At 30.7% G+C, this 17161-nt stretch overlaps 1 protein-coding gene across 1 annotated transcript in view; it reads right to left on the bottom strand.

Moving 5' to 3' along the window:
• Positions 1-250: 250 nt before the first annotated feature.
• The window catches only part of TECRL (trans-2,3-enoyl-CoA reductase like), a 122829-nt gene continuing 105918 nt past the window's right edge, over positions 251-17161 (bottom strand). The window contains exon 12 of the mRNA XM_053217293.1: positions 251-474. Coding sequence (XP_053073268.1) covers positions 356-474 — 119 coding nt within the window. The 3' untranslated portion in view covers positions 251-355. The remainder of the gene's footprint in view (positions 475-17161) is intronic.

Here is a 17161-nt window from a genome sequence, read left to right as displayed (position 1 = left end):
AAAATGCTATGATTTCAGTTTCAAGAAACATCCAGCAAGTGAATCATAAGAACAATACCGCATTGATCAGGATAATGGTTTGAATAGGAAGTAATAATGAGTGTTGATGACCCCCTCAGAGGACCCAAGCTATTAAACATCTAAGGTCAATTTCAACCATCAGATATTTTCACTTCAACTACCAAGTGAATTTATTTGAGCAGAATCTGGGCCTGTGTACTTGAATCAATAATATACAATGAACACAGAGTTATGATGTCTCATGCTAATGAAGCAGAGAACCGATCTTTATTCTTCAGGCTTATTGGATTGACCTAAGAACAGGACTTGCTAAATTTTATAATTGGTGGATGATCTACTCTTCAGTGTTATAGAACAAGACAGAAAAATAAAGACTCCAGTAGAGGTATATCAGAGGTATCAATCTTCTGATGTGAAATAAATATGTAAGTGCTTCCAAACTGAGATGGTCTGCTTAAAAAGAACATAACTTCTGTTAGATTTTAACTATATTGCAACATTTGGCTATATATTCCCTATTAAATGTGTAGAAATTTTAATTATGGAAGTTCATTTCCCTTTCATTTATATATTTCATACCAGAAGAATCAACACCTTTTTTCAGTGAAATAGCACAAATGAACGTTTATATTTAGAAATATATTTAGCTACAATTGTCAATGCTATTAAAGTAATATAAAATGCTAATGAGGAAGATACTTCTATCAAAATATATTTAAAAGTAAGCCTCAGTGATTAAGATTAATAAATACAAATATAATACAAAACACCCACAGACAAGAATTACAAATATAAGAGGTGGAAATCATTATATCTCTTCTCTTTGTCATCCATTATGGTCAGTTAGAATGTGCTTCTAGATCACCTTTACTGGAATAATTCTCTTAAGATTTTTTTGTTGTCTTTAATTTAAGACTTTTGAGAATCATGGTTTACTATTGCAAGGCAGAAGCTATGAGCATTGATTATATTAATGAATACAAAAATTGAACATCTAAACTGATTTACATTTTAAACTATATCTACTTATTGAAGAAAAAAAGTAGATCTAAAATATGGAAAAAAGAGAAGATGAAAGTGATTTTGTGTGAGAGGATCTACCATTATAAATAAGCCTTTGAAAAAATAAATGCAGTAGTGACTCAGTCGGTTAAGCATTGACTCTTGATTTTGGCTCACATCATGGTACCACGTGAGATAAAGCCCTGTGTTGGGCTATGCACTGACAGGGCAAAGCCTTCTTGGGATTCTCTGTCCCTTCCCCACTCAACATGTTCTTACTCTCTCTCTCTCAAAAGAAATAAACATTGAAAAAAAGAAAAAAGAAATGATAAAGAGGATATTTGGGTGCTTTTCCATGGGTGCATCTCACGATGCAGTTCCTCTTTTTTGAGCCTTTTCAGGGAAAATGGAGAATATTTTAATTGTTTTATAATACTTTTTAGATACCTGATTTAATTTTTAATAGAAAACCAAGAAAAATTATCCCTATGATTATATTGTTGTTTTTTTTTAACTTACTAAGAGTAACATAAGATTTGGGGGAGGAGGAACCTCAATCTTTAAAAACTGATTCAATTCAAAAGTCTCATTTTATTTATGAAAAATATATGCAAAAATTAACTTTATTGAAGTATAACATTAAGTAAATTAAAAATTTTGCTTTCCATTTTAGTGTTTTTCCCTAATTTCAGAGTTACCTGTGTCTGAGAATCTGATAATGAGATAGGAATTAGAAAGTGTTATAATCTCAAATATGACACCCTTCAAATCCTGACTAAATTACCTTGATTCTTTTCATACAAGAGAACCATAACATCAAAACTGGAAGCTGAAATATCCTTCAACTGTTGAATGATAACCTACTATGAAATAATACATGGAATACTATACATGAATTACTGTACATGAAATAATATATGGAATACTATTCAGCAATAAAGAGGAATGAACTATTGATACACAAATCAACATAGATGAATTTCAAATGCATTACAAGTGAAAGAAGTCAGACTCGAAAGTGTACATATTATGATTCCATTTGACATTCTGTAAAAGTTAAAATTATAGTGACAGAGAACATCCTGCTTTCCATGGTTTGAGGATAAGTGGAGTGGTTGAATCAAGGAGAAGGATAACAGAATTTTTTTGCATGATGGAACTATTTTGTATCTTGATTGTGATGGCATATGTTACATGATTTTATATATTTATCAAAAGTCATAGAACTGTCCACTAAAGAGAATGAACTTCTTGAATGCCAATTTAAAACAATAAATTAAGTTGCAGAGCTGAAGTACTTTTCATAGTCTATGGAGTTTTCATGAAAAATTTATGCTTTGTTAATTTAGTGAGTACACTATAATTTATTGAACTTTCACTTTATTGATGAATACTTAGCTAACTTCTGATATTTCAGTGTTATAGCTCTGCATTGGGTTTCCTTAAATATGTTCTTTAATGCTCAGAGCTTCTTTAAAACATAATGTCTATTACCTTCTGAAGGGACTAAATTGAATGTCACATGACTAATGATTATATTATTTTTCCATTATCCTTACCCAATTGGGCATTTTCATTCATTTTTCCCATTTTAATTAAGATAAAATACAAAGAATATAAAACTTGCCATCTTAACCATTTAAAGTGTACAGCTGTAATGTTACTACATTCAAACTGTTGTGTAATCAATACCATCAGAAATTACCAGAACTCATTTCATGTTGCACACCTAAAACTCTATACCCACTGAACAATAACTCCTCATTCTCTTATCCACCTAGCCCCTGGAAACCACCATTCTACTTTCTATGATTTAAACTACTCTAAGTACTTTATGTAAATAGAATTATATAGTATTTATCTTCTTGAGAATGGCTTATTCACTTACTATAATGTCTTTAAGGTTAATGCATATTATAACATATGTGACAATTTTCTTCCTTTTTAGTGCTGAATAGTATTTTAGTTTATGTATGTAAATGATATTTTGCTTATCATTCATCTGCCCATTTGGGTTGTTTCCACATTTTAGTTGCTATGAATAATGCTACTAAGAACATGGCTGTACAAATATCTCTTTGAGACCTTGCTTTCAATGCTTATGGCTATACCCAGAAATGCAATTGTTGGCTCACAGGGTAACCCTATTCTTAATTTTTGAGGAACCATTATTTTTTTTCATATAGAAGCTGTATCATTTTACATTCCTACAATAGTTTGCAAGAGTTTCAGTCTCTTCACATTCTTGTCAACATTTATTTTCTGTTTTATTTTGCTTTGGTAGTAGTTATCTTAATGGGTGTGACATGGTAACTATTATAGGTTTGATCTGTATTTCCCTAATAATTTGTGATATTGAGTACCTTTTCCTGGGCTTATCTGCCACATGCAATATTTTTTGAAGAAAAGTCTACTCAAGCCCTGTGCCCATTTTTGAATCAAGCTATTTATTTTTGGAAATTCAATTTTAGGAGTTCTTGATATGGTCTGAAAATTGATGCCTTATTAGATCTATGATTTTCAAATATGTTGTCCCATTTCATAGATTATCTTTTTACTCTGTTGATAGTGTCCTTTGATGCACAAAACATTCTTAATCTTCTTGAAGTACAATTTATCTATTTTTTCTTTTGTTGACTGTGCTTTATTGTCATGTCCATGTAACCATTGCCAAATTCAATGTTCTGAATTTTTGGTCCTAAGTGTTCTTTTAAGAGTTTCATAGTTTTAGGTCTTATATTCAGGACTTTGATTTGTTATGAGTTAATTTTTTTATATAGTGATAGATAATGGTCCAACTTTATGTTTTTAGGAATTGGAAATCTTAAAATTGGAATATCCAATTTTCTTAGTGTTGTTTGTTGAAAAGACTATCTTTTCCCCAGTAAATGATCTTGAGACATCATCAAAACTCATGTGACCATATATGAGAATTTATTTATGGGTTCTTTATTCTGTTCCATTGGTCTATATGTCTATTCCAGTAGTACACTGCTTATATTTCTGTAGTGTAGAAATTTTAAAATCAGGAATTATGAGCCCTCCAATTTTGTTCTTCTTTTTAATTATTGTTATGGCTATTTGGGGTATCTGGAGATTTTATATTGAGCTTAGAATGTTTTTTTCTGTTTCTGCAAAAAAAAAATCTTTGGGATTTTGATAGACATTGCATTAAATCTGTAGATCACTTTGGAGTAGTAATAAGATCTTAAAAATATTAAGTTTTCCAATCCATAAACATGGGATGTGTTACCATTTATTTATGTCTTCTTTAATTTATTTCAGCAATGTTTTGTAGTTTTCATCACACATGTCTTTTGCCTGCTTGGTTAAGTTAATTTTATTTTTCAATGCTTTTTTTAAATGCAGTTTTCTCTTCTTTTCTTTTTATTTTAGAGAGAGAGAGAGGGAGAGACAGTGTGAGTGGGGGAAAGGGGCAGAAGGAGAGAGAGTATGAATCTCAAACAGACTCCACATTCATCATGGAGCCTGACCAGGGCTTAATCCCACAACCCTGGGATCATGATCTGAGCTGAAATCAAGAGTCACATGCGCAACAGACTGGGCCACCCAGGTGCCCCTAGAGTTGTTTTCTTACTATCCTTTTCAGATTGTTCATTGTTTGTATATAGAAGTGCAACTGATTTTTTAGCATTGACATTGTAATCCTGCTAATTTGCTGAATTCATTTATTGATTCTAACACTATTTTGTGGAATCTTTAGGAATTTCTACATATAAAATCATATTATATGTGAAAACAGGTTATTTTACTTTTTCTTTCCAATTTGGATGCCTATTATTTCCTTTTCTTGCCTAATTCTTCTGGCAGGGTCTTCCAGTGCTATGTTTAATAGAAGTGGCAAAGCTGGTATACTTGCCTTGTTCCTGATCTTAGAGGAAAGTTTTCAGTTTTTCAACATCAAATATAAATTCTTTGTGGATTTTTTATATATGGATTTTATTATGTTAAGGTAATTTCCTTGTAATACATATTTGTTGAGTGTTTTATCATAAATGGTGTTGGATTTTGTCAAATGTTTTTTTCTGCATCAATTGAAATAATTGAAATGATCATGTTTTTATTTTTCTTCTGTTAATGTGGTATATTACATTGGTTAATTTTTGTTTGTTAAGCCATTCTTATATTCCAGGAATAAATCTAATGTAATCATGGTATATAGTCTTTTTAATATAATGTTGTATTTGTTTTCTTTCTTCTTTCTTTTCTTTCTTCTTTCTTTCTTTCTTTCTTTCTTTCTTTCTTTCTTTCTTTTCTTTCTTTTCTTTCTTTCAGGATTTTTGAATCAATATCCACAAGGGATATTAGTCTGTAGTTTCCTGATAGTGCCTTTGTCTGGCTTTGGTATCAGGATAAATTTGGTTTCATAAGATGAGTTAGGAAGCATTCTCCACTTTTTTTTTTTTTTTTTGAAATTTTAAGAAGAAATATTAGTTCTTTAAATGTTTGGTAGAATTCTTAAATGAAGCAGTCATGTCCTGGACTTTTCTTTGTTAGGAGATTTCTAATTACTGATTCAATCTCATTACTAGTTATAGGTCTATTCAGAATTTATTTTTATTTCTTCATGATTCAGCCTTGAAAAAATTGTGTTTCTAGAACTGTGTCCATTTTATCCAGATTATTCAATTTTTTTTGGCTTATAATTTTTCATAGTACAAATTCTTATATAAATCCTTCATTTCTATAGAATTGGTAGTAATGTCTCCACTTACATTTCTGATTTTAACAAGTTGAATCTCCTATTTCGTAGTCAATCTAGTGAAAATTTTGTTAATTTTGTTGATCTTTTGAAGAACAATTTTTGGTTTCATTGATTTTTGTATTTTTCTGTCCTCTATTTTACTTATTTCTGATCTTTAATATTTCCTTGTTTCTGCTAGCTTCGAGTTTGAGTTTCTCTTGTTCCTTAAGTTGTAAAGTTAGATTGTTGACATGAGATCTTTCTTGTTTTTTTAGATCTGTGTTTGTAGCTTTAAATTTCCCCCTTAGCACTTTTGCTGCATCCCGTAAGTTTGGTATATTGTGTTTTTGTTATCATTTATCTAGCATTTTCTAATTTATCTTGTGATTTCCTTGACCCATTGATTATTTAAGAGTGCATTGTTTAATTTCCACAAATTTTTAAAATTTCCAGTTTTCCTTCTGCTATTGATTTCTAACTTCAATCTATGTGATCAGAAAAGATCAAAAGATCTGATCTTTTAAAGTATTTAGAGACACAATTTGTGACCTAATGTATGCATATTCTGGTGAATGTCCCATGTGCACTTGAGAAGAATGTATTCTGTTGTTGGATAGTGTGGAGGAATCAGTGTCTGGAGTCTGGGACATTCCCCCAAATGGATGCCGAGTGGCCATCAGCTGCTTGCCCATATATTCTTCTTTCTCATTAGAAGAAAATTTTGTCCTGTTCTCAGTACACAGTAAAATTCTTTTGTTGCTTAATAGTATGCATCGTATGGCATTTGGCCAGCCCCTGCAGTATATCTGCCCTTATGCTGGAGGGGAATAGGATCTTCACCTGTTTTAGAAGAAGGGTGCATGCAGTCCATCACCCTGAGTGGGCTATCAGACAGGCCTGGTGGCCATGGGAGACCTGCATATACTACAGACACTGATCTTTTATTTCTTCTCCTTTCTGTAAGTTAAGTGCTGTTCCAACTAGTGATATACATGGTGAGTCCTCTTTGGCAGCTGCAATGCTGTAGAATATACAGTGGACCAGTGTCTGTGAACTCCTACTTCTGATGGTTGACATTGTAATGATTTTCACATTTTCCACACAATGGTTATACTCACTTGGGATTGGTAGCTGGATCTTCTTCCCTGACAGATACAGTGTCCTATATGTGCTAATTCTAGTTAGTTTATTGTGTTATTTGGGTTCTTCATTTCCTTATCTTGTGTCTAGTTGTTCATTATTAAAAATGGGATATTGAAGTCTGTAACAATTGTGGAAATATCAATTTATTTCTTTAATTCTGTGAATTTTTCTTCTTATTTGATTGTTTGTTGAGACATAAATGTTTATAATTGTTATATCTTCTTGACGTATAGGACTTTTTATTTATATGTCTTTTTTTCTCCTCTTACAAACTTTGTTTAAATTTAAAGTATATTTGTATTATATTAGTATAATCATACCTGCTCTCTTTTGGTTACTATTTGCATTGGATATCTTTTCCAACCTTCACTTTCAACTTATTTGCATCCTAAAATCTAAAGTCGCTCTCTTGTAGACAACATATAGCTAGCTCAGATTTCTTCTCTATTCTGCCAATAGCTGTCTTTTGGCTAGAAAGTTTAATCCAATTATATTAAAACTACTTACTGATAAGAGGAAAATTAGTTTTGTCATTTTTCTATTTATTTTCTAGATGTCTTATAGCTTATATTGTCCCTCATTTCCTTCATTACTGTCTGTTTTGTGTTAAGCTGATATTTTATATTGAAAAGGTTTAAATTTCTTCTCATTTACTTTTGTGTATTTTCTATAACTCTTTATATCTGGGTTACCATGAGGATTACATTTAACATCCTAACATTATAACACTTATTTAAATTTATACCAGCTTAATTTCAATAACATAAAACCTGCTCATTTAAAGCTCTGTTCCCACTTTTTTTCAGTTATTGATGTCACAAAATTACATCTTTGCACATTGTGTGTCTGAAATCATAAAGTTATGTTTTTTCATAAATTTATGTTTTTAATGCATTAATCTCTTAAATTATTACAACATAAAATAAGTAGTCACAACCCACAGTTACAATAATACTAGCTTCTAGACTAATATTTTTGAAATGTGTTAGTCTCTTAAATCATGAATAAAACCAAAACCTGTGTTATGAACTATCATTACAATAATGCTAGCTTTTATAATTGCCTGTGTATTACTTTTACTGAGATTTTAATTTCTTTATATCACTTTTAGCTACTGTTCAATGTCCTTTCATTACAACCTGCAAGAATACCTTTATAATTTCTTTCAGGACCAAACTCTAGCGATAACGAACTCTCTCAACTTTTCTTTATCTAGGGATATCTTCATCTCTCCATCATTTTTGAAGGACACTTTTGCTAGCTATACAATTCTTGACAGTGTTTGTGTTTTTTGGTTTTTTGTTTGTTTCGTGTTTGTTTTTCCCCTTCAAATATATCAGCCCACTGACTTCTGGCTTCCAAAGTTGCTGATGAGAAATCTACTGATAATATTATTGAGGATCATCTTTTGTATAGGATGTCACCTCTCTCTTGCTGTTTTAAAGATTCTCTCTTTGTCTTTCCACTACTTGATTATAATGTGTTTGGGTATGAGTCTCTTTGAAATAATCCTACATGGAATTCATTGAGCTTCTTGGATGTTCGTATTCAGGTCTTTTATAATGTTTTTTTAAAGTTATATTAAGTGGTACTGCTTTTGCAGTTAGGTTTCTTTGTTAATACAGAAGACTAAATACATCTTCATTTATTTCTTTTCTTTAATTTTATTTATTTATTTTGAGAAAGAGAGAGTGAGAGAGAGCAAAAGTGCTAGTGCAGGGGGAAGAGAAGGAGAGAGAGAATACCAAGCAGGCTCTGGGCTCTCAATATAGAACCCCATGAGGCCCCCAACCTCCCAAACTGTGAGATCATGACCTGAGCCAAAACCAAGAATTGGATGTTTAACTGAGCCACCCACAGACCCCTTTTTTCATTTATTTCTTAAACATATTCTCTTGATTTTTAAGTCTTCCTGTCCTTAAGAGAAACTATGTGATTCAGTGGACTAAAGGGAGAACTAATTAGTTCTAATGTACGTATATTTTATCAATAAAGCTGAGTCAATTCTATCTTGACATTTCCACCATCATTCTTGATAAAAAAAAAAAAAGCACTTCCATGCAATGAAAGAGTCAGAAAGACTCAAAACACACACACACACACACAAAATGAACCAAAGCTCCAAAAATGGAATATGTTATGTTAATCACTGATATAAGTAGAAATACATATATATATATATTCATATATATATATATATATATTCATCTAATTTCATCTAACCTTTCAATTCTGTATCACTAATTTCTGACACAAAATGTTGAATTAGCAATTATATTGAAGTTTAACTTTAATGCTGTCTTGCTTTTCCATTCAATATCACAAATATATACTACTATTTTGACATTTTAGCAACCTGCCTAGTATATCCCCTGCCCAGTAGTGTATTTAATACATCGAAGAACCCCATAAGGGACTGTTATCTTTTGTCTATTTTTTACTGCTGCAATTTTTTTCCTATGTTATAAATTATCTGTAGATTGTATATGTCAATAAGATATTTGAGTGCTCTGAGAAATAAAATTTTATTTCCATTTTTTGAAATATCTGAAAAAGTATTGTTCTCTGTGTTTCTCAGGGACAAACTTCTTGTTATCATTCAAGAAGATGACAAAGAAGTATAATGTTTTCTAATTTATTATTTGCAAATAACAATATAGAAGCAATGTGATCATCCTCTATACTCGCGCTAGAAGTATGAAAATTTTAAGATTTTTTTCTCACATAATATATGTTTTTATAGTCCTCAATATAAAACTGCTTGCTTTGCTCTGCATTTCTCAGTAGCCTGTTGCACATGACCAGATTTAATGTTTTTTCATGAATCAAGTTCAAGTAGATGGAAGTGACCAGTTTGTCTTAATAATCACTGAATGGCAGTCCAATTATCAGTCTTTTAAAACTGAAAATTTCCCTATGTAGCAGTTGCTAAAAAAAACATAATTCATCTGAATTATATACTATTGTAGAAGAGAAACTCATTTCACATTAGCAACTGTAGAGTCAGTATCCCTAATTGAAAAAAAAAAAAAGAGATAAAGAAAAAAAGAAAGACCTCTAAAACTGAGCGCTTACTGGTGTGTAATCTGTTGATTGAACCCTTGTAGTGTTCTTAAATATTTGCTCATGACTACACATATAAGTATGATTAAGTCTTGATTCTTGCCTGCAAGAAATACATAGAATATACTATCTATTAAGGCAAGAAGGTAAGTACTTATAATATGATGTATGGTGTATCAACTGATATAATAGAGTGTGTTTAAGTATAATAGAGAATAAGTATATAAGAAACATCCACAACTTGTGAGAAGAGAGTATAGAAGAGCATCAGGTTATGGAAAGTTTCATAGAGAAGTTATCAGCTCAATTTATCTTCAAAGGTGATTTCATAGCTTTATGATTTTGTTCATTTGGGGATAAACATGTATACATGTGTGCATGTGTGCATATATATAAACACATTTAATTGTAATGATGGAGAAGGCTGGTAAAAGTAGGATTAGACAAACACCTTCAAGAGACATTTTGAATATTTAATTTGGATCCATATTGTTCTGTTTAGTTGACTCAAAGGCTGGTACTACTAGAAGACAGATCATTATTTTCACTTACATTTAAGTTAACCTTAAATCTATATGTTAATTGAGTTATAAATGCTTAATCATGACAAGTAATTATATCAGAGTCTTAACACTTTTATATATATATATATATGTATATATGTATAGATATATATGTATATGTACATATATGTATGTATATATGTATGTATATATGTGTGTGTATATATATATACACTTACCTCTACTTAGTCACAGATGTGGAGAATCTGCTGGCAGTACGAAACAGCTATTTAAAACAAAATATAAAAAAAGCCAAAAGAGTAATGTGCCCCTTTATTCTTTTTTTCTTAGTGAAACGTTGTTGGATAGTAATGAGGTTACTTTATTAAGAGATTACATATATTCAAATGCTAAAAATGCACACACACACAAAAATAAACAGAAGATTCTCTGAACTCACAGAGGATACACTGGTGAGAAATATGCAAATGATCAAGTTAATGCAGGAGCCTAGAGTGAGTAGAAATGAGAACTTAGAGTCTAATCAACATCTGTTGTCATGGAATGACATTGGACATTGTATTCTCAATATCCAGCACAGAAACAATCAGTTTAGTGGGATAGTCTGTAAAATTTTGGAAAGTGGCCAGAGACTGGCAAAGGTTAGAGGTATGTAAAAGAACTTTTCATTCGTAGAGTGAAAAGCCAAAGTAAAATTGCATAGTGGTACCACATAGAATGTCATTTTCACTGAATACTTATCATTTGTCTGTTGTTGGTATTTATGAATTATGTAGTTTGGCGAGTTTTTGCAAATGAAAAATTCATGGTTACTGAGATTCCCCACCCCCTTGAAATTTTAAACACAATTTTTGAAGTGGTTTTGCATGACTATTAAATATTAATAGAAAAATATCTTAAAATCTTTATTGATTGTATGTGTTCTATTTTTATATACCCATAATTAATTTCAGGTCCACTGGAACCAGCTTATTGGCCTATAATTTCTAAATTATTATCCTTATCATATTTAAAGTCTAAATTTAGTAAATGCTAAGTATAGTTTTAAAAGCTAATTTAGTATTTACTACTAATTTAAGCATAATTTTGTATGTATTAGATTTAGTATTCATATATAAATTTTTAAATAGTAATCCTTATGGAATGTAATATTTTACAGTAGCTTTATATCCAAACCACACCTTCATGAAGACTACAAGATAGCGGTAAAATTAATTTATTGAAGTAAATTAACGTGGCTGTGTCTTATAGAAGACACCAAGTTATACACAGGCAGATCAACCTAATTTTGACAGATATTGAATAAGAACAAGTAAACTCTCACCTTGATTCCAGAAAAGTGTTTATATAACTGACTTATGTTCTTTGATTAGTTCTTATGATTTTAGTCTTTTAGCAGTAAGAAAATAATACTAAAATTTACATTTGTTTATTTGTGCATTTACTTGTGTATTTAATTAGTTTGAATCTACCTAGTTCCAAATAATGTTTAGAACAAGATAATAACTCAAAGATGATACTAGATACATAATGCTGAATCATAAAAATATCAGTTGGGGTGTGAAAAGTCATCCTGAGTTAAAATTAAGTTGTTAATAACAACTTTTAACAAGTGACTTGAAATATATCAGAAAGTCACATGAAGCAATTATATTGGAAAAGTAACTAAAAGTACATTCTTATATGTCACAATAATCCAGTTGAATAGGTTTTTATTATTATTCTTTTGTTACATATGAGAAATTTAACTCTCCTTAGCTAATTTAATTTTGTCTTTAAATGTTTTGTCTTTATATTACTTTCTTTTTAAGTCTATGCACTTTTATCTCTTCTCACAGAATTAAAGAATCTGTATTTGTAAATAACTACACCGGACTGTAGAGTAATTAATTGTAGAAGTTATTTGTTTCTGCTATTGGCAAACAAAGAAACAGAAGGTTAAAATTCACATTTGAGAACATAGAGGCAAATCCTCTTAACTGAACACTTCTTGAGTAGCCATTCCATACAGTGTGCTAGAGTTTAGATAGACTGATGAAAATCCCATGGTTCCTGTTCTGAAAGATATTCTCTAATACCTGAGGGAAGTACTTTGATTAAGTTAACAATATATCTGAAATCATGGTAATAAAACTGGTAAAGCCATCATTTATTTATTATAGACCAGAAACTGGGCTAATTACTTTGCTATGATTTAAACATTATTGTCCTTATTTTACTGAGACCTAAAAATCTGAGTCTTATCAAATATCACACATTTAATAAATATGAGAATACAATTTGAAGTCTTGTCTGCCTAACTCTATTTCCATGATTTTGACTACAAAAGTAAAATAGATATACATACACATGACATTAGGGGAAGAGAGAAGGAAAATATAAAACTTACTAGAGGAAAAAAGTTTTGGAAAAGAATTTCTGGAGATGATAAACTTTGAGTTAGGTCTTGGGTATTAGAAAGAATTGGGATGAGATCAAATTTATTACAAGTAGGTACAATGCATGAAGGAAAGCAGACATATTAGAAATATTACATTATGATCAAGGAAATGTAAGTGATTATTTTGGCTGAGTGGGAAATTGAAATACTTATGGCCCAATAATAGAGAACCCTACATATCAAAGTAACCACCTTGCTGTTGAAAGTCTATGAGAATAAATCTTAAATGTTCTTACCATACACAATGAAAGTTATTATGTGAGGTGATGGATATGTTAAATTTATGCTGATAATCACTTTAAAGCATATATGTGTACCAAATCACCACATGTATACCTAAACCTACACAATGTTATATTTCCATTATATCTCAATAAAGTTGAAAAAAAAAAAAACAAAAAAAATCAAAACCAAACCAAAACAAGATGAAGCTGACCAGCTTAATCTTAATTCTAGTATTGAGAGAGATCCTCTTAATGGATTTAAACAAGGGAGAGAGAAATCTATATAAGCATATGACATATGTCACTCTATCAATTTTGTTGAAAACATTATATTGACTAGGAGTAGTTTTAATAATGTCACAGAATATGAACATTAAGAACCACAAAATATAGAGAAAAGAGTAATTTATGACATACTTTTAAGAAATAACCTTCAAGATACATAGTTTGGTGCTCTAAATCAGTTAAACATAAATAGGACATACACCTATTATACACACAAGTACATACACACAAACTTAACTTCATATGCTGAAATTTTAGGTATTTTTAAAAATTTAATTAGAGTCCAAACAGAAGACAAATTGTTCTTTGGAGCATATGGAGAATGTTTTAGAAAGTTCCTAGATCAGCAGAGAGAATGTTGCTATAATTAACAGCCACTGCATATGGACTGTGTGGCCTAGAGATCACTGAATGCCTGAATTCCCAAAAGAGCTCTAAAATGGTATCAAAAGCTAATGTTTAATTTTCAGTTGCAAACTATGTTGTACAATTTAGCATGGTTTGTGACTTATGTCCTAGGTTCATTGGAATAAAATAATAACAAACTAAAATACTGTGAATATATTTCTTTATATTTTGGTAATCAAATTCTAATATATAATATACTCCTTCATAGTTTTGCCCTATCAAGTCTTTCTGAGATCTTAGGGATGGATTAGGATTTTTAATCCTCTTTCCTGTAAGAATTGCAAATTTATCGATTCCTTCATTAAAAGTAAAAAACTAAACTCAGTCTCAAGCAGTTCACATATATAAATGACAAACTTTAAACTTAAACCTGCTGTGTTGTCAATGAAAAGAAAAACAGTCTTATCAATTTTATTTGGTCAAATTTCATTTTTTTACACTTGTTGATTTTATTCTGTACTTTGAAGTTCATGTTGTTATTTAGGAAAGGGTTTTCTGTTTTGTTGTTATATCATTTGGAAAAGCCAATGCAAGTCATTAGTGAATTTTCCTTTCTAAAAATCATTTCTTTATTCTATGTATACTTCAAAAATTCCTCCACCTCATCAGTTATTTCGTGCTAACCGAATTGTCCCATCACACTGTATACTTTTCTCCATAAACCCAAACAAGGATTTCATTTCAATGTCTATTTGTTTTTGAGAGACAGAGTGCTAGCCGGGGAGGGGCAGAGAGGGAGCGAGGTGGACACAGAATCCAAAGCAGGATCTAGGCTCTGCACTCAGCACAGAGCCCAACGTGGGCTCAAACGCAAAACCTTGTCAGACATTTAACTGACTGAGCCCACCCAGGAGCCCAAGGGTTTCATTTCAAATGACCTTTGTGTTCCCTTTCAATTCTATTGGGAAAATTAACAGAGATTAGCATTATAATTTTAGCCATACAGCAAAAAATTAAAATGTTACCCTATGTTATCCCCATCATTGTATAAAGCATAAATTACTGTGATAGTGAATAGGTAAGGAAAGTGAGCCTCATAGATATTACCAAAATAGACCCATGTTTTAAAATGTTTAAATGTAGAACTGATAGAAGATGGTTTTGCAGATGTTTGGGTTCATCACAAGAGCAATTGAAGTTCCTACTAAAATTTGAGGGTTTTTTTCAGTAATACATACAAATTTCACATATGCAAATAAGTCAATGTTAATAGCTTATGATATATATCAATAACACATTGTGCATTTTTAAATATGCAAAGGACTGAAATTCATGAAAGTCTAGTAAGCTTATATAAAATGTGCACATATTGCAACATTCATATTTTTTGAGTGTACAGGAATTTACCAAATTCGACCATATGCTGTGTAACAAAGTCTCATCAACTTTCAAAAATAAAAGAAATCTCAAATTCTGAGAGACTAAAAGTTTACTCTTAAATAATCCATGAGTCAAATCAGAAAAACATAAATTACAATGTATTCTTACTAAAATGTAAAATAGTAAGTGAGTGATATATCAAAACTTTGGAGATACATCAAAAGCTATGGTTAGTGGAACATTTGTTATAAAATTTAAAATGTTAAAAATTATTTGAACTCCATTCTGAGGAAGTTAGAAAAAAGAATGGGAAAAAAACCCTAAAGAATAAGAAGGAAAAAAATGTGATCATTACAATAGATGAAAAAAACCATTTGAGAAAACTCAATACTCCATCTTGTAGGTGCCAAGGGCAGGCAGTCCCAAGATGAGCCACTTTGGCAAGAACACTAGTTTGAGTTAGAAGCAATCAAAACTCAGCAGTTTCAGGAAAAACTCTATACCTCCCCCTTAATTACCTGCTTGTTACCAGGAAGAGAGCTATTGACAGAAATTGCTCCTTATAAGATAAGAAACTTATCTACATAATAGGGCAACTTTGGTTTCCAAACATCTCTTTTCATCTCTCGCGCTAATGATCTTTCTCTCCTTTGTATCCTCAGATCCCCTACCCCTTTCCAGAGCTCATAGAAGTCTTGTTGCCTGTCTTTGGAATTTCTATGTCTGTGTGGATTCCCCATATGTTTGCTGTTAAATTTTATTTTCTCCTGTTTTCTGTTTCATATCAATTTGATTCTTAGCTCAGCTAGAAGAACATTGAACTGTAGAGGAAATTTTTCCTCTTTGACAATTATAAATATTTAACAAACTAAATATAGAAGGAATACTCCATAATTTGATAAGGAACACCTACAAAAACCTAAAGGAAACCTAATAATCAGTGATAAAACATTGATGTTTCTCTGATGTAAAAATGCAAATTATCTCTCATTATTTCATACACTACCGTACTGAGAATGTATATACACACATATGTACATGTATGTAATTATTAGAGAAAAATAAAAAATATTTGCACATTATACAGTTATATTGCTGAAAAATCCAAATTTTCTTCAGAAAACTATTAGAAATAATGCGGCAAAATTTTAAAGGTAATAATTTTTTTAAACCTGACAAGTAGAAGATTAAAAAGTTATAATTTAAAATAGTGATAAAAAGATCTGTTAATAAATCTAATGAAATATGTAAATATCTCTACATGGAAATGATTTTATTGATAGAAAGTAAAGACTGAATAAATTGAGAGATTGTGAATTGTAAAACCCAATATTGCAAAGATCAATTTTCCTTCAATTAATCTATAAATTCAATATAATTCCTATTTGAATCCAAGAGAGTTTTTAATTTACAAAGTAGCTCTAAAATTCAAATAAAAATGTAATGGCCCAAATATAAACAAAACAGTGTTTAAGAAGATGAAGAAATGTGAAGAGGTAGGACAAATGCCACCAGGAAATGTCATTAAATAATGCCAAGGTAAAATCAGTGCAAGGTTAAACCCAAACCCAAACAAAAACAGCCTAAGCCTGACTAATGGGATATATTTGTAAACCCCTAACATAGACTTAACATAAACACTCAATTTATAAAACTAAGAGGTGATGGGCAAATTTTTTCTTTATAAACAGTTTTAGGACCCTGACTATCTATACAATATAAATGGATTTTGACCTCTATCTAACCATGAACACAAAAGCATCAGTTCCAGAGCATAGTGAACATAGGTGACCTTGGATGAGGGAAAGAGCATTTAAAAAGACACAAAAGGCAATAACTATACAAGAAAAATGATTAGACTATATTAATGCTAACATTACTATTAAAATATGCATTGAAGGACTAGAAAAGCAACTCACAGAACAAGAGAACATATTTGTTAGGTTCATAGATCCATAGAGAAGTAAATGAAGGAGACAATGGCGAAGGAACCCAACAACTTAATCCCTGATTTTCTATATATCAA

This window comes from Acinonyx jubatus, chromosome B1 (assembly GCF_027475565.1).
Source record: "Acinonyx jubatus isolate Ajub_Pintada_27869175 chromosome B1, VMU_Ajub_asm_v1.0, whole genome shotgun sequence".
Lineage (NCBI taxonomy): Eukaryota > Metazoa > Chordata > Mammalia > Carnivora > Felidae > Acinonyx > Acinonyx jubatus.
This window is presented reverse-complemented; position numbering and strand designations above follow the sequence as displayed.